At 44.4% G+C, this 17,757-nt stretch overlaps 1 protein-coding gene across 11 annotated transcripts in view; it reads right to left on the bottom strand.

Moving 5' to 3' along the window:
- hspg2 (heparan sulfate proteoglycan 2) overlaps positions 1-17,757 on the bottom strand; it is an 84,821-nt gene that overhangs the window by 41,575 nt on the left and 25,489 nt on the right. For 10 of the 11 annotated variants that reach the window (XM_031845846.1, XM_031845849.1, XM_031845851.1 and 7 more), the window contains exons 4-24: positions 8,041-8,150; positions 7,798-7,856; positions 7,343-7,515; positions 7,163-7,201; positions 6,082-6,207; positions 5,730-5,954; positions 5,533-5,652; positions 5,278-5,409; positions 4,728-4,872; positions 3,946-4,103; positions 3,688-3,828; positions 3,379-3,542; positions 3,113-3,292; positions 2,668-2,864; positions 2,137-2,284; positions 1,802-1,929; positions 1,487-1,573; positions 1,190-1,257; positions 857-912; positions 472-612; positions 90-263 (exon numbers count right to left, since the gene is read on the bottom strand). In XM_031845846.1, coding sequence (XP_031701706.1) covers positions 90-263; positions 472-612; positions 857-912; positions 1,190-1,257; positions 1,487-1,573; positions 1,802-1,929; positions 2,137-2,284; positions 2,668-2,864; positions 3,113-3,292; positions 3,379-3,542; positions 3,688-3,828; positions 3,946-4,103; positions 4,728-4,872; positions 5,278-5,409; positions 5,533-5,652; positions 5,730-5,954; positions 6,082-6,207; positions 7,163-7,201; positions 7,343-7,515; positions 7,798-7,856; positions 8,041-8,150 — 2,771 coding nt within the window. The remainder of the gene's footprint in view (positions 1-89; positions 264-471; positions 613-856; positions 913-1,189; positions 1,258-1,486; positions 1,574-1,801; positions 1,930-2,136; positions 2,285-2,667; positions 2,865-3,112; positions 3,293-3,378; positions 3,543-3,687; positions 3,829-3,945; positions 4,104-4,727; positions 4,873-5,277; positions 5,410-5,532; positions 5,653-5,729; positions 5,955-6,081; positions 6,208-7,162; positions 7,202-7,342; positions 7,516-7,797; positions 7,857-8,040; positions 8,151-17,757) is intronic. The other variant, XM_031845848.1, reaches the window with a different exon arrangement.

Raw genomic sequence — 17,757 nt, 5'->3', positions numbered from 1 at the left:
GAGCAGACAGATCTAGCTTGACTAACACTTGATAGTTTTTTCCTCTCTTATCCCCTAGCCCACTCTCTACTTTGTGGTTTTCCGCTCACCTTATCTCCTCTGAAGCTCTCAGGCAGGACCCAGTAGTAGATGTCATTGGAGACACTGGAGAATGAGCGGTAGACAACTTCAGAGGAGCCCCTCTGGGAGATGCCTTCGGAGATAGTTTTGGTGTTGGCACTGTTGGAGAGGGAGAAGAGCTGCCCGTTCACCCCTCCGCGCACCTGAGAGACACAAACTATTTGTCTGAGATGTGACCTGAGATTTACATGCACTCGCACTCCAGCACAATCACCATTTGTACATTGAATCTCACCATTTAGCATCTGAAAGGATTTGCTGATTCAGCGGCACTGGGCAAACACTGAGTCAAACCTTGATACCAAAAATATATTCACCCCTCCCTTTACCATTCGTAGACTGGCAACGCACCTGATCTCTATTCCAAGTGGAGCTGGCGCACTGTTTGGTGACGCCCATACAGAAACAACGTAGACAGCCCTCGGGGTTGGTCTCCGATAGGTGGAAGAATCCGGCCTTACACTCGTCACACACAGCGCCTGCCACGTTGTTCTGAAACACACACACACACACACACACACACACACACACACACATGCACACATGTAATCCATCTGCCAATTGGATACTTGTCTGGATTGTTTTACTGGTATGATTTTTCTTCTGTCAACCTAATTTCTTTTATAACAGAAGACTAAACTAAACAGTAAGACACGTTACCCTCCAATATACCAGAGATTTCACAATAAATGGTTATAATATAATGTTAAAATTTCACTGAGCAGTTTATATATACCTTGCAGCTGCATGGTCTGCTGCGGGAGGTGAGAGTCCCTCTGTTATCACAGCTTTCTGCAGGGAGAGAGCAATGGAAAGAAGATGACATACTGTATGGGGTGGAAAGTGCACCTGGGAGTGTTCCAGCCACTCTGCATACCTGAGCTATGACCACATACTACTGCCTACTGTAACACCAGTGTGGGGGGGGGGGGGGGGGGGCGATGGTAATCATTACACAGGCCTCCTTGTGGGCATATCGCTGGATGGTAAAACAATCCAGGTGCAGCTTCTTTCAATTTCATGCCTTGAAATGAGAATTTAAAAAAATGTTGGAGACACATATACTCACGGGTAGGTGTGGAAGGAGAGCATCTTCCATTAGGCAGAAGAGGGTTACCCTGGTAACCAGGAGCACACCTGAAATAAAACGAACAATGTGATTTACCTATCCTACCTCAAAACCATATTCTGGGGTAGGTTGTGTTGTTAATAGTTTTCATAGCAATCTTGTGATAAAGTATATGAATTCATCTTTACTGCCAGTCATTAAAGAGGGACATTGTGTCCGATAAACAATATTAGTGCCATCTACAAACTATTTAAATTGCAATTTAAAAGGCACGGTTGATGATATAAGCTTCCTCACTTTTCACAGCGTCTTCCTGTGTAGCCGGGCCTGCAGGCGTCACATGTTGGCTGTTGGTCAACGTCCAGGAAGCAGGTGTCAGAAAACCTACAAAGCCCAGAGGAAAACGCCGTAGATTAAAATCTACAATAGTGGGTTAATGAGTAGCATGTTGAATGAACCAGCGCCAAACAATGTGAATGAGCTCACTTTTGGGAGTAATAAAAAAACAACACTGGCCATTCCCTCTGATGCCTTGTGTGTGAGTGTGTATGTGTCGTCCCCTATTTATACAGTAGATGTTTGTGTGTGGTCTGAGTGGGTCTGTGACCTTACCGCCGTGAGGTCTCATAGTACGGGCAGGGGCAGGGCTTGCAGTCATCTGAGCGACCTCTGCTCGGGTCACCAAAGTAACCAGAGCGACACTTGTCACACTGAGGGCCCTCTGTGTTGTGCTGGCAGCTCTGTGGCAGGGAGAACACACTGCTCATTCTCGTGCAGGGATGCCACTCAAAATAGGACGTGATAGTTTGACATTTTTGGGACATACACTTACTCGCTTTCTTACTGAGAATTAGAGCCTACTCTATCTGGTTTCTCCAATGTTGCTAACCACAGCTTTAAGCAGACAAACATCTGTTATGCTCCCAAAAAAGGGAGTTAACCATTACCAGACAGTGTCCACTGATTGGGTCACAGGCGCTGGCGTGTCCATTGCAGTTACAACCAGCACAGGTGCCAAGATAGGAGCCGCCAGGGACACGCTCGAAACCGGGGGAACACGTCTCACAGGACAGGCCTGAATATCCAGGAGAACATCTGGGAAAGAGGATCATCATCCACAGTTTCATCAGTTTCCAGAACACAACTATGAAGAGTCAAATTACCACACAACAAATTGCTAACTTTTCTCTTGTTGTAAATAAAAAACAACTGACTGAAGAAAACAAAGATAGAATGACATGCGACACAACAAAGGTCATTGGCCAGACGTTGGCCACCAAACCAAACTATTTAAAAAAGTGTCATTGTGTATATGAATGACACTGTATAATTGTGCAGCACTTTTCACTCTTAGTATGTGTCCGCTGGACACGTCCCAAAAAGGTAGCTTTGAACGTAGACTGCTGTCTGAAGGCTTGTAAAGATCTCCCATCTCACTTAACCCCACAGTATCATGCTTGAGGTGTTTCATGTCTTACCTGCACTCTTCGACATCCTTAGCATGACCCAGAGTGCTGAACTCCACAGTGGTGGTATCCATGACAATGTCACCGAGCGCCACGCTGACCATGTGGTTGTCGTAGATAGTGCGGATGTTTATGCCGTCCAGGTTGGCTAGCGTCATCATCAGCTCCTCGCGGCTCACAGTGCGGCCGTTGGAGTGCTGCCATTTATCCTAAAACAATGCCAAGCAGGTTTACTGGTGTGTGGACTTCAAATGTATTTCATTATATTGATAGGGGATATTCAGCTCTTGATTTTTTACGTTATGCAGATAGATTTTGTTGTTGTGAAATGTGGTGGTTAACATATTTTTTAAATCCTCGTTTTTGAATCTGTGGACAACCGCTCCAACATTTTTGTATCATCACAAATGAACCACAGGATTGTGCAGAATTTGCTCTTTCTTAACCAAAGACGTACTTCAGTGAATTTGATGTCCCTCTGGTTGACCACTCGGGCAGGGGTAGGGTTGCCTCTCCGGTACACGAGCCTGCGTCCATTTCCAACCAGCATTACATCCGGCTTCTCCACTGGCTCAGACAGACCGCGGGCCAATGTGTACCGCACCTTGAACTTCAGGGAACCTCCATAGGAGTCAATCTAAAAAAAAAGTAGAAATAAATTGAATGCTTAAGTTTGACATTTAGTGAAGTACAATAAAGTCTGTAGATCATTTTACTCTTTACCTTATTGCCCAGGAACTGGCGAGGCAGCGTCCAGAAAGAGTCAAGGTTGAGGAAACGGCGTGACACGTCGACAAGCTGGAACTCTTCCATCTCTGGGTTAACGAGAAGCTGAGTGGAGGAGAGAGGAGGAATGCCTGGCCTTGATGGGTAGGTGACATTCACTCCTGGAAGTAAGAATAACAGATTCACTCAGCCTTGTTTTATGCTCTAAATACAAGGACTACACAAACTTCAAAAAGTTATTTAGTTGAAAGTGTGACTGCTTTGTTAGCTCGCTATTAGTTTAATAAGCATCAATGGCTTCAGTGCCTTTGAAGTCTTCCTCCTCGGTGAAACGCAGGCTGAGCTGGTTGCGGTAGCGTCCGGTGCCCTTGCAGTTCTTGGAGATTCCAGCACAGAAGCAAGAGACACAGCGGCCCTCCACGCTAAAGTGACCATCAGGACAGTTGCCTAAAATGAACAAGACAAAAACACGAGACGATTTATATTCTTGTTGTAACTAGAATTCAAGTAAAAACAGGCAGCGATGCTGATAGTGAACCCACAGTAAAAGTGAGATGTCAGTACCTGGATTTGCAGTCGATGTGAGAGTAAGCACGCCGTCAGGGATACCAAACACCAGGCCTTTAGCATTGATGGCCTCACAGGTGTACGCCCCCTGATCGGCCTCCTTCACATCCCGAATGGTCAGGGTGCCGCGGCCATTCTCGCTGGTCATGGAGATCCTGGGTACATAGAAACAATGCGCAAATTATCACTTTCACAGTAATAATCTCAGGCGAGAGTCTCTGTCAGCTACAGCGTGGACCATAATGGGAACCCTTTCGTTTCTGACTCCCGCTGCAGAAATATTGTTACAGAAAGATCCATTAAATTCAACAGTAATTGCCTAACCACACACACACACACACACACACACACACACACACACACACAGCTGACTATGCCCACGAATGAACATTCTGATACTGCAACTTTTAGAGCTGGAGTGCACCACAAATATCTCAATAATTAGAATCACAGGTCTAAATAAATGTACGAGTCAGCACAGAAACCCTGATCTAACAGGTTTGTCGACAGTCAGGCGAGAAATGTGTTGAGAGGACAAACTCATAGTAGTTATTAAACCCTCATAGTCTGCTGCAGATCAATTAAGCAAGAATGGCTTTCACCAGATGTTTTGTTTGAGACCGCTTGCCGAAACAGTGCAACACATGCTTTTTTTTTTTTTCCCCATTCAGAGCATATTTCTAAAGATATTCAAAATTATTTTGGACTGCATTTTCCATTAACTCTGAAAAATCTGTAATGTAGTACTGTACAGCAGAAGAATTTCTCATCAAACCCACCTGCTGCTGAGAGGAATATGTCCCCAGTTGAGTCTCCAGGTGATGATGGGTGTTGGCACTCCAACAGCCTGACATGTGAACGTCACCGACGCCCCCCGCGCTGCCTGAATGGACTCTTCCGGCGGGCTTGTGACAGAGGGAGGGGCTGCAAAGTGTCAAGAAGATGAGAGCTGTATTAACCACATAAGAAATGCACATGTACGAAAAGGCTGGCATGTGACTGGAATTTCGCGATCAAGTGAAGCTCATAAATGCCTGAAAGTCAGAGGAAACATAATTCTCCGCTATGGACGGACAATTCCCTTTCAGTTCTCAGTAATGGATGGTTCACAAAAAGCTCTGTGTCTCATTCGCCACATTTGTGAAAACAGCCTGGTTCACAGCAAATTAGTCACAGCACACAAAGGAACTCAGAGGGTGACTATAGAGGAGAGTCAAAGAAGCATATAGAGAGTGCAAAAAGGGAAGACAGAAAATTGTGTAGTGCGCATGAGAGAAAAATGAAAGATACGAGCGGAGCGCTGCAGACAGCTGCTGGTGTGAGACTTACTGCAGCCGTACTCATCAGAGCGGTCAGGGCAGTCTGGCTCGTCATCACACTGGTAACTAGCTGGGATGCAGGTGCGATCGCTCAGGCATTCAAACTGCTCGGGAGCACACCTATCGCCGGGACCCTTAGTGGCTGTAGTTATGACAAAATGGAGATTTCACTTGTAAACAGTAGTCCTTTGGCTAGAAAAAGAAATATGCGTATATTAACCTATTCTTTCAAGGCAGACCTTTCAGGACTGCCTTGGAGACTTACGGCAATCCGTTTCATCCGAGTTATCCTCACAGTCATTGTCTCCATCACAACGCCATAGCTTGAGGGCACAGCGGCCATTTTTACATTTGAACTCATTGGGTTCACAGGGAGATGGCGTACCTGCGAAAAGACAGGGGATAAACAGAGCGCACGCTGTTGTCTGAGAGCGTGCACATGAACAAGTCCGTGTTACGTACCACATCTGATCTCGTCGCTTCCGTCCGAGCAGTCCCTCTCTCCATCGCAGACGTAGTCACGAGGGATACACTCTCCACTCTGGCATGTGGCTTGATCTGCCCTGCAGGGTCCAGGTGGGCTGGGGGGCCGCAGGGGCTTCTTGATGGTGGTGGTGGTTGTGGTGGTGGTGGTGGTGGTGGTGGTGGTAGGTGTGGTGGAGACTGGAGGGGGCATCCGATTTGCGTCTAAAACAAATCTCTGATTAAACTTAGCGAACGTACAAAGTAGTTACTTAGAGCGGTTACCGTAAGAGAATGAGTCTCACGTCAAGCCATGATTTCATGATATATATAGCCAACCGAAGCCACTCACCACAGTTGGTCTCATCGCTCAAGTCTCTGCAGTCCGGTCTGTCGTCACACAGGTATTCCATCAGGATACATGTCCCGTCACCACACCTGTGCTCATCTGACATGCAGGGTCTGATGCCGGTGGTTACTATGAGAGATGCAGAGGCTACAGTACAGCCGATACACTACACCAATGTCATATCACAGCAACAACAAAGTGAGGTGAAAAACACAAGCATCCCGGGCCTCTCAGCCATCAGATCACTACAGCGAGTGTAAAGCGAGTGGCATGTTGTAAAGACGATCAATAGGGGTGTGATTCAGGATACTCAAGGAGATTTTCAAGGATATCATAAAAACAAATTGTAAATATTAGATCAATTTTTCTGTTGGGTGTAAAATCCACTTAAAGGACGGATAGATGGACAGACTAGACACATCCTAGATTAGACACAAATACTAGAAGAGAAATACAGACTGGATGGACCAGAATAGACAGACAAGACCAGATTAAACAGGCTAGACTAGACGGACTAGATACGACTAGACACACTAGACTAGACAGACTACACAGGACACACAGACAAGACTAGACAGACTAGACAGGGTAGACTAGATTACACAGACTAGATTAGACACACAGATATATGGATAGACTGACGGTCAGACAAGGTACACAGACAGGTAGATGGGAACCCTATCTTCTGAGTAAAGACATTACAGATAAAGTTACCATTATTCTCTAGAACTTGCCATGCCTGTGTATAGAGTTGAATGTGTGTAAATCAAAAAGCTGGTTTAGACTGCAGTGAACAGCAGCATTTCTAATCAAACTCATGCCATGCAAAGGTCTTTCTTATTCACTGTGGACGTTAGAGACACTCAGAAGTCTGCTTTATATTGGTGCTTCCATGCAAAACATTCCTGAGACCACATGACCACTGCTTGTACATGTCAAGGTAAAGGTCATTGTACGATTGCAACATAAAAAAAAAGACAGGATATGCTCGACTGTTCTTTCTAAAAGGCACTACTGGTCATCCTACAGCTTCTACAGTACAGTCGGCCCAGTCACCATGCAGAGGGCATGGCGCAGTACAAACCTGGCACTGCTATAGGCTCCACTGGAGGCAGAGGTTGAACTAGAAACCAGAGGGAGACGTTAAGGGCACTGCCTACCGCTCTGGTGGACCTTAATTTGCTGTAAACATACAGCCAACTCTTGTGTAACAGAGTCACTTCACGTCCGTGTTAAGCGGTGTCCCTCTTTATCGAGGTCTTACCTTCCCCAAGCCGTCTGAACTCAAAGCCCTGGACCGTTGTGACGTAGGAAGCAATGGATCCCTCCTTCACCACGTTGTACAGCACGCTGCGTATCTGTTCATCATCGCTGTTGTAGTCAGAACCCACATCCATCTCCACAAATACGTCCACGCCATCCTCTCTTATCATCTTCCTGCAAAGAGCAAAGAAAAGCCTGGTGAGTCTGTGGCGTGCACTGCAGATGGTTTAACAGGAAGGCTCTCTGGAGGTAAAGTTTCTTTTTAGCGTCCCCTTAGAGGAATTACTCACTGCAGTTGAATTACTGACTACAGGCCTACCACTGTTGGCCTTGTGCAGTTTGTAAAAGGGAAAATAAATATCACCTGGCCAGAGTAAGACACCCAGGCAGCAGCACACAGCTGCAGGGTAACTACTTTGGATGTCACAAGGCATGATTTAAAGGATTGGTTCTTACTTAATGAGGACCACGCTGACTGTTTGGACACCTGGAATCCTGTTGTAGTCCGACTCCAGCTGCGAAGGGAAAACCACACTCGGTTAAGTTGAAATATACAAGCCTGGGCCTTAGACATAAAGTCACACATCCTTAAATCAGCAAAGCCATAAATAACCTGGCTGAACCTTATAAGGTTGCCCTAGCGGCGTCTTGTACATGTCTGCTATTCAGTTGAGTTTATCCTGTTAGAATAGGACGTACCGTGTCCACCACTGCTTCAGAGATCTCATTAAAGGCCGAAGAGAAGATGTCCTCGAGCTCGGGGCCGTAGACCAGGGAGTCCGTGAAGTTGACGAGAGCTCTGTAATAAACTAGAAACACAGATATGGGAGGAGAATCCGTCAGCTAACAAATACAAAACGACCACAGGCTCAGAATTAATGTCCATCCGTTGCAGAGTTCGGATATCATAAGCCAGATCCCAGATTTAGTGGTTAGGTTGATCAAAGACAATGTGATATGGGACACTGTTTGGGAATTATTTTCCTTGGGAAAGGCTTTGGTTAAATATTTCAGAAAGTCAAAACTGAAAAGCGTGACTGTCACTTAAATGAGAGCCACATACAAATTATGGCATCTTTTTCCATATCTCAGTTGTAGGCAGGTCTGCGCTAAAATCCGACAACTGCAGCGTTGCATCACACATCGGGCGCAATAAGAGGCACACGCTGACACAAGCCTCCCAAATACTCTAACATGACCATGAAATGGAAGCATCAAGGCATGTCTTCTTCTCTGTGCGTGTCTTTCTGTGGGTCATGGACACGGAGGCACAGACTCACAAAAACAGTTGCACACAGGTGCTGATAAAGGCCCTTTGTTTGCGAAGGCAGAACTAAATATGCTGTCTGAAACCTAATCAATGCAAACATCCAAACACACAGTACTGTACGTGGATACCCGGCAAAATAGCATGGCCACGAGTTTGCACCAGATCTCCGGATTGAACGCAGATGATGTCAGAGTTGGAAGGTATTTGGGAGTTTGAGCGTCACTACTGTGGCAGCTGCTGAAGAGGAAGAAGACGAAAATCCTCTGTGAATGATTGTTGAAGGGAGCCTCAACATTCCCTCCATATGTACCAAGTCATTTCTTTTAAAATGTGCAGTTTTTTTTTGACAGTAAAATGCTTCTTCTCTTCACACATATGGCCCTCCACACAAAGAAAACTACACATATGTGGACAAAAGAGTGTTTATGCAATGTATCGTGAAGTCTTGCTGATTTGTATTAAAATGTATTGGTAAGCAACCAGTTGTGTACAACAACACTTAATTCATCTAATCATCACTCCAGTTACAGAAACATTACCACATTCCAAACATAACCTTTCAAATAAACTTCTTGTTGAGCTATATTATGAGTGACTCATCAACAAATAAAAGTTAAAATAGCCGAGGCCCACAGGGTGCCCTGTTCTCACATGCCTGCCAACACTTTGTTAGGACGGCCTAGCCAGCCTCTGATTTCAGACTGGCAGTGTGGGTTTTAGGGAGGAAGTCAATATTTGAGCAGTTTCTTGCAGTCAGATGCTACTTGCCATGCCAAAAAACAGAGTCATGTTCTAAGTAGGCATCTCCTGAGCCTCTAGTACAAACATACATGCCCAACTAGGTGCAAAGCAATAAATATGGACAAACGCGCATACAGCATGCAGAGAAAATACCAATGATATTGGTGTATATCGCTTGCATTTCCTTTCTCCGTGGATAATCACTTGACATGTGGACACTTGACATCAGATATTTATCATGCTTACCAAGAGCGACTTAATTAAAAGTCAGAGTTTGTTCGTTATCTGCATTACAGGCCTGTGGACAACTCTGCTGCATTTTGCTCCGCTGGCTGAGCTTTGGCTGATAAACAGCTGCCCTCTCTAAACGCTGCTAAATTATCTCTCCCTACACACAGCATTGGCACAACAAGACATCCCATTCCTGGGACATTTATGGACAAAATAAACTGATGCAATGCCCATGAAAACACACAGTAAGGTTAACATGTAACAACAGAACTGCAGCCTTTCGCTCGGCCTGGCAGGGTGCCCGAGAGCTTGCTTTGCAGGCTGTTACTGTCAGACTAATAGGATTAATTGTTAGGCCTGAATGTGGACCCAGAAGACAGGCAACATCAAAGTTAGTCATCAAAGCGCCTCATTTGACCCGCATATAATCTAATCCCTTGAGTGGGTATTCGCCGCGAGGTCAACAGCAGCTCGTAGCTCCAACTGCCTCTGAGCTTGCCGCGTTGACGTTGCAGACTGGCGAGTGTGGAACTGCCGCCGCCCGAGATCCTTTGATTAGAACTGCCGGGCTGTGCCCCGCTGCTAACGAGTGGCTCTTTTACCCTGAGACCCATTCTCTTGTGCGTCCTTTCATCAAGCACCACCACCATCAAGAGTGATGAAACTGTCGGAGTGCAGACATGATGGGTGGAAAAATAGCATTCCATACTCTTAATTCACAAACTTATTTAGCTTTTAAAGCTGTTCAGTAGAACTGTGGCGGCTTTGTGCAATGGGCCCCTCTGAACACATAGAGGCCTTTGCAGAAGACAAAGGCTTGATTGAGCCGGGAGCCCAGCCTGTCCTTTAAAAGCTCAGCCGCTTTGGGCTTGACCTTCAACCCCCACGGCATCGGCCCAGCACCACCCGAGGCTTTTGGAGAGAATCGACAAGAAAAAAGGCCTAGACCACATCTCCTCGGCTTGCTAATCAAAACTCTCTGATAATACATGTTATCAACCTCCATGGGGTTTTCGCTTTTTGTTTCTAAATATTTCCCTCTCTCCTAGTGAAATACACTAATATGCCAGCTGTTTGACGCTGAACAAGAACTCCTGCTACTTAACCCTTTTGCTGGTGGCAAGCCAAGCATCTCTGTCTCCAAGTCTCCACTCATTGGCCTCTGGGGAGCTCTTGGGAATAACTTCTGGAATCACTAGTAAGCTCGCCCCGTTGTGCTCTCCCACGGCTCGCAATGTAAGCATAAAAAAAAAAAAAACACCATAGTGTACGACAAAGCACGTTTTCATCCTCATGTTGTCGTGATTCTCAGAGACAGCTGGTTCGCATCATTGGGACGAGCCATCTGCATCAGGTTGAAATTACAAAAAGGACTTTTCAAATCAAATTGTTGGATCACATTTTAGCAAGTGTTGGCGGGTTCACAGAGATGAACAGTTGTGTATTCCAAACATATCTTTACAAAGATGCTCTCGGCTGGAAACGCAAGTGTTGTCACTCGAGGGTGATGCATATTACACGATGGAACAACTCCATCATTTTCCACTGGCATCAGAGACGCCTTGCAAGACACTTGGACAAAAACAGACATGCTGGACTCAAACACTGCATGCCCAAGCCGAGTCTTCCTTGGAATGTCATCTGAGAGTGTGTTTGGAGTGCATAACTGAGCGGAGCAGGTGACAGGAGAGTGTTCCAAAGACAAGAGAGGGGAGGAACCGAAGCATAAAAAAAGAAGGAAGTGCTTGAGGACTTACTGTAGTCTGGTTCGACTGGGCTCTGTAAGTTCCCCAGATATGAAGACTTCAACCTGCGTGCTATGGCAGGCAATGAGGCGGCGAGGAGAAAGGTGCAAAAGCCAGGGGGCCAAGAGCCAAAGGTCAAGCATCAAACAAGAAAAAGCGACACAAAGACCAGGGAGGAGGATCAAGTTAGCCAGGCAGGTGCAGAGAGGTTAAAGTTTCAGGAAAGTTAGAAAGAAAATGATTGGAAGCAAGGAGAGAAAATAGAAAGTGACAATCAGAAAGTGAAATCAGGAAAAGTCACTGAGATGATGGGTGTTGAAATACAAGCAGTTGGCAGGAGACAGCTAAGGGAGGATACGGATCGCATGAAATTATGAGAAATACACGAAATACAACAGCCGAGACAACAGCAGGAGCGGAAGTGAAATTGTCATCACAATTCTATGAGAAGCTAGTGATGTCAGGATCCATTTCTTCCTGTAAACTGTCCCACTAATGGTTACCATCCACATGTTGTGGATCACGGTGCTCGGTGGGACAATGGATCCTGTGGTTTTTGTTGACTAATGAGTTCAACCGCCGTCTGTCAGGAAACACACACGGCTGCTTGCATGAGAGCGTCAAGGAGAAGAGATCAGAGGGCATCTCTTTCAAAATGACTCCTCTTCGGTCCAACGGAACAAAGAGGATATCCTGCCAACCAAACACACGCTTCCATGCGCCGATCTTTACCCATCTGCTGTCTGCTTCACACACACACACACACACACACACACACACGCACACACACACACACACGCACACACTAGAGTTTTGCAGAGACGCAGGGAGGAGCTGCTTCCTGTTTTCCCTCCTAAATGGAAAGAACTGAGCACCATTATGAGCGTTTTTTTTAACCAAAAGTTAAGCCCTCTGCACTGGCAAGGGCAACAATGACCATGTTCTGTTTTGTGGTGACTCATTCATTCTTCCACTGCTTTGGATGCAGTTACACCGTGGGACACGCTCTGAAATGTCAGCTGAGGAGGCCTCTCGGTCGCTCTGACACAAAGATTGGTTTTAAGAGAGGGAGCATTGTGCAAAGTCTTCCAAGTGTCTGTTCACTGACTTTCAATAAAAAAAAAAAGGGCTCTCTGTTATCTTATTTTTATTTTTTTTACCCTTTATGCTAGCACCGTGCTGACAAGACAGATATTTACACTCCAATCCGGATTGTGTATGAGTCCACTCCTTAAACCTCGACAGACAGCAGTGAACAACAGCTCCTTTATAATCAAGTGGGTGTGCTGGATCCAGCTGTTTTACAGCTGTTCAGATACAAAAAAAACAACAACACATGGCTCCTGATGCATCATTACTGTAGCATGTCTTCCAGAGGAGAGATTGAGGAAAAAGTTGTTGTAAAGTTTTGCTTTTAGATTCACTGCTGCTGCTACAGTCTGGTCAAATGAACGCTGCCAGCTCGGCAAAACAATTTAAAGTCCACAAAGTCCAGTAAGGAAACAGTTGACAGAAAAGTTGCCCAACCCAAACAATCTGAGAATAGAGAGCCAGACTATCAAATCGAATGAAATATCCGCTGCATCAAAGGCTGCAGATGTGTTGTGATCCTTGTCATAATGGGAGTGAGAGCCAGACAGAAGGGGGTAACAGCTCCATTATTACTCTCCACTCTTTTATGATCCTCATTGACTGAAACAAGGCCTTCGCTGTATCAGAGCATGAACACACAGGAACCGTGCAAATATACCCCTCTTACCAGTCGGGAGAGAAATTAAAAGTGATATCTTGGGTAAGCGAGCACACGCACCGAATGTCTCATCGTGCAGAAGAAAACGAGTTCACTGTGTTACAGATCCCAGGAGAGGTTGTTATTTGGTTTGGATATTCTCAAGTGAGCAACCAGGAAGCCGCTGATCAACTGTGGAGCTTTATCCAAATAAACTCTCAAATCTGGGAAAACCACAGGACAACTGGAAACCCTGCCAATAACCACAAGTTCCAATTCAGCATTTGTTTTGTGACACAACAAAAACATTTTCTTTTGTCCACATTAAGGTATTCTCTTCTGCTGCAGCACGGATCATCAGGAAGGGCAACTAAATAAACGTTTGTATCAGCTACAAGCCTGTCCTTGAGGAAAGATAAGTCCTTCAAACAGCTGCACGTGCTCTCTTTCAATGTAACGCTCAACATCTCTTTCCTACAGAGGAGCAGCGCGGGCGAGTTTCTCCAAGGCAACACATTTGTTATTGGCACAACAGAGCGAAGCATCACGGGGCAAGGTGCAGCAATAAGGCTCAAGTCCAATCAGCAGCAGTCTCTCCGAATAATGTGCATTACGCACGCTCGCGCTCAAAGTGAACTGCTTGTGAATGGCTTTCATCAGCGGCAGACAAGTTCAGATAAAAGTTAAACCCAACGCGTCTTTCAACCACGCGGCCCTCGTGTTTTGTCTGCCGTGTGCACAAAAAAGGGAGTAAGCTGTCTGATTATAATGTGAAACGAGTTTCTACTGCACTCTTGGGTCAGATTGTGACCACTTTGAGGGCCCCCCAGCAGTGCAACAACAAAGACCTCACCAAAATAGCTGCAGCTGCCAGCACTCGTCCCCCCTGTGTAACTGCCCAGGAGCCTCCCAGTGTGTGACAAACACACACAAACACACACGGAGGCAGTGCCACACTGAGGCACGCACATCTCACAAACTGCCCGTGAAGGAACACTGACTGGGTGGCCGCAGCCACAGCCGGTCCAGCGCCTAGGCCAAAGCGACAGACAGGCGACATTACCCTGATGCATCGTCCACTTACGCTGCAACATCTGTTCTCCTCTCGAGGTGACGGAAGAATAAGAACTACGGCTTGCTGTTATGGTCAAATAAGTCATTTCCTATCTGGATAACAAATACATCACAATACAGCACGTTTTCTGGTAACTAAATAAATAAATAGTTTATATGAAATAACTACATGGTAAGGCCTATTTTGTATAATTAAATACATGACAAATGAAAGTATTTTCTCATTTGATTAAGAATTCAAGTGCAAAATGAACACATAAATACAGGCAGGCCTCACCTATATCTATCTAAACAAAGGGGACAGCAAATGTAATATGAATCAAAAGAAGCAGATAAATGCATTGTACAGGACAGCTGGCAGACTTTAATACCCACAATAATCTATACATCTTGGTCTGAATGGTGTATAACGTCCATAAGCTCACTGATTATTATGTCACTGGTTATAATAACCAAGGTAAACTGCAAAGAGTAGATTTTTTTAACTGGTTTAAGACTTCCTTTGTTTATATTTGGTGTCACTGTAATGTAGATGTAGTGTTATAGGGTCAAACATTCATATACATTTATTTTGAATCTGTGTTATCGGGATAACGCAAGAAATGACACTAAAAAAATATATAACGATCGACATTTTTATATTGTTTTGATGATATATTGTTATAGAGCAACTGGAACTGGATTGTGTTTTTACAGCAAGCGTCCTTTAGCAATTGATGTAAAACCAGCTGAGACTACACAAGAACATGTTTTTTAGTATGGACATACCATCTGTCGATTTTCAAAATAAATCTAAAATTCACTGTATATACAGTATATAGACATACTGTACATAATCACCCAGTCTATGTGTATCCATTTCTTTGCCCTATTTGTATTGTTTACAACTTACTTATAGTACAAAGACATTTTATCTCATATTTCATTGCTTTATATATTATTTACACCTATTTTTTCACTATTAAGTCCTGTCTATTCTTTACCTTGGCCAATAAAGCTGATTCTGATTCTTAATGCAGACACCTGTCTGTGAATGGACCGGGACAGCCTAACCTGAACTTAGAGTTTACGCAGAACGTCCCTGCAGACTAAACTCAGAACAAATCTCTCTGCTCAGCCTCCCCTTGAATCAAGTGACAAACTCCAAGCTACACGTTTGATCTAAACCACAGAGCACTGCGTGAATCAAATGTACTTTATCTCACTACAAGAAATACAGTTAATATTCTTTTCTCTACTATACATGTGATCAGAATTTAAACATTTAGCTGAACTCGTGTTCTGACCAATGTTTAATTATTTCTGTAGACAGAAAAGTGTCACACAGAGACGAGTTGAAGACTGCCAAGGGTACTGCATCACATTGTTCATTGTTACATAGAGCATAACTGTATATTTTAGTTTTTTTTTTTTTTGTTTGTTTTTTAACTGTGACTTAAAAAAAACACTATTCGGAGGATATGAATTCTCAAGCTTTTCATCCAAAATTAGCACTGGGCAGAATGTAACCCCAGCAGACCCTCACCAACCACCATCCCCATTACGAAGTGGACATGGCAACCTTTGTTTCTTTGGTTTCTCAACACAGTGACCAACATCCTTGGTGCAGTGGGAATGTCTGTAATGGAGCCTGCGAAACAAGGAGAGGCTTTCACAGATGAGATTAGTTGTATTTTGTCTCCCAGAAATCTCTTCGGGGGATCTCAGTGTGTAGGTCTAGACGAGAGGTTGGGAGGACACGGGACGCAACCTTCGTAACTCTGGAGAAGATTGCAGACTATGATTAGGGGCAATAAAGAAAAAAGATAAAGAGGTTAAAAATAACCGCAATCTCAACAACAGTTTGGGCTCCAGGTGGGTTTTTTTAAGCTTCAATGCACGAGGCTAAGACAGTAGAAGAATGGGAATTCATTAGCCATTGGCAAATAGTGGCACAACAGGAAATAAGCCGTAGTGGCGGCAACTGTGGCAAACACGTCTACTACTTCAAAGTGGTGGAGGGGGAAGGAAGGCAGAGGCTTGCGTGAACAGTCCGGACAAGCCAAAAGGACAGAGACACTCAGAAAAGTATTCAGCATTATGCACAGGAAACCCAATTTCCTTCCCATTGCTGTTGTGCTCAAAACTATTTATGGAAATAGCCTGTCTCCCCTAATCATAGCACCGTGATCATACTGAGCAGAATGCAAATATGTCTTGCCACCTTTGACATTCTATAATATATTGAATAAAGTACTGCGTAATCTCAGCTTCCCATTTAATTGCCACATTAAAGCAACACTGACCTTTAAGGGGATGCAAAAGCCGGGACGTTTATGGAAACAGATGCAATAAACCAAAGTAATGGGGAACGTTTGTAGGTGCATGTCGCACCGCAAAATGTGAGCACACTAACAGAAAATATATAATGCTGTCGACAATGCACAAACTGGCTTTGTATTCTGTGACTTTCATATTCTTTTTGTACATTTGTAAGGTCCAAGCTGACTGTGACCTGAGGGTTGGAGTACTCACACACACTTCAAAAACAACCTCAACTTTGATGCAGGTTGAAATGAAACCTTCTTCTACTGAAATGATCTGTGAAGCTGTGTTTACAACTACTCTTTAATCAATCAATATCTGTCAATATTAGCTAAATATGTTCTTCATCATAGCACTGCTAAAAACTGTCCTAACCTTCAATTACCCTAATCTGTCACAGTCACATTCTTTCAACACCAAACAAACAAATGTAAACTGTGTTAAAAGCTCCTCTGGCTCCTTTAACCACCCAAATTCAGCGAGGCCTCACAGCGGTGCTATTTCTGTGAACGAGGCACATGATGCTATGCGCCCCAGCTATGATGTCAGCTCGCAACGCTGCTACCAAAACAGTTATTCTGCCATGATGTAATCAGCTCTGCTAACCTGTCGAGTGACAGCGTCTGGCACCAAGGACAGAATGAGAGGCAGCAGCTATTACCAGGCCTTGGTTTTTAATAGGAATAGGATCTGACCTGTCAGGATATCAACATGTATCTGCTTTGATAAAGGGATTTCTTGCAAGGGGAAATGATAGTAGTATAATAATATAAATGTTGAGACTTCACAAAATTGCAAAAAAAAAAATAAAAAAAAAAATAAAAAATAAATAAATGTGCTTGAAAATCTATAGTCTTCTAGATAGATGTACCAATTGGAAGTAGGACTTTGTTGAATATGTTGCCACGGTGGCTAAAATCTAGCTATAGTTTTTTTTTTTTCCCCTGCTACTGTGCAATGTGATATAATGGGGTACCTGCATATAAATATAAAAGTCTACAAAAAGTAAGAGGGCTGGAAAAAGCTAAGGAGTTTGAGTGGAAGGCAAACAGAGGTTGAACTTTTAGTGTTCGCGGTGCTTTCATGTATCTTATTGCGCTGTCACCTCTGCCGCTGGTTTAAAAGATGAAAGAGGAGAGGAGATGTTTTTGTCTCAAAGACAAAGCTCAACGCGTGTGTTATGACCAGACTCAAGCTGGCAGGGACGAGAAGGGTGAGAGAGGGTGTAGCAGGATGTGAAGGCATCATCATTCAGGCACAGACACACAGACACAGACACACACACACACACACACACACACACACACACACACACACACACA

This window comes from Anarrhichthys ocellatus, unplaced genomic scaffold, assembly GCF_004355925.1.
Source record: "Anarrhichthys ocellatus isolate YVR2014 unplaced genomic scaffold, GSC_Weel_1.0 scaffold5, whole genome shotgun sequence".
NCBI classification, from domain to species: domain Eukaryota; kingdom Metazoa; phylum Chordata; class Actinopteri; order Perciformes; family Anarhichadidae; genus Anarrhichthys; species Anarrhichthys ocellatus.
The sequence above is the reverse complement of the archived record's forward strand: the minus strand, read 5'-3'. Positions and strand labels throughout refer to the sequence as shown.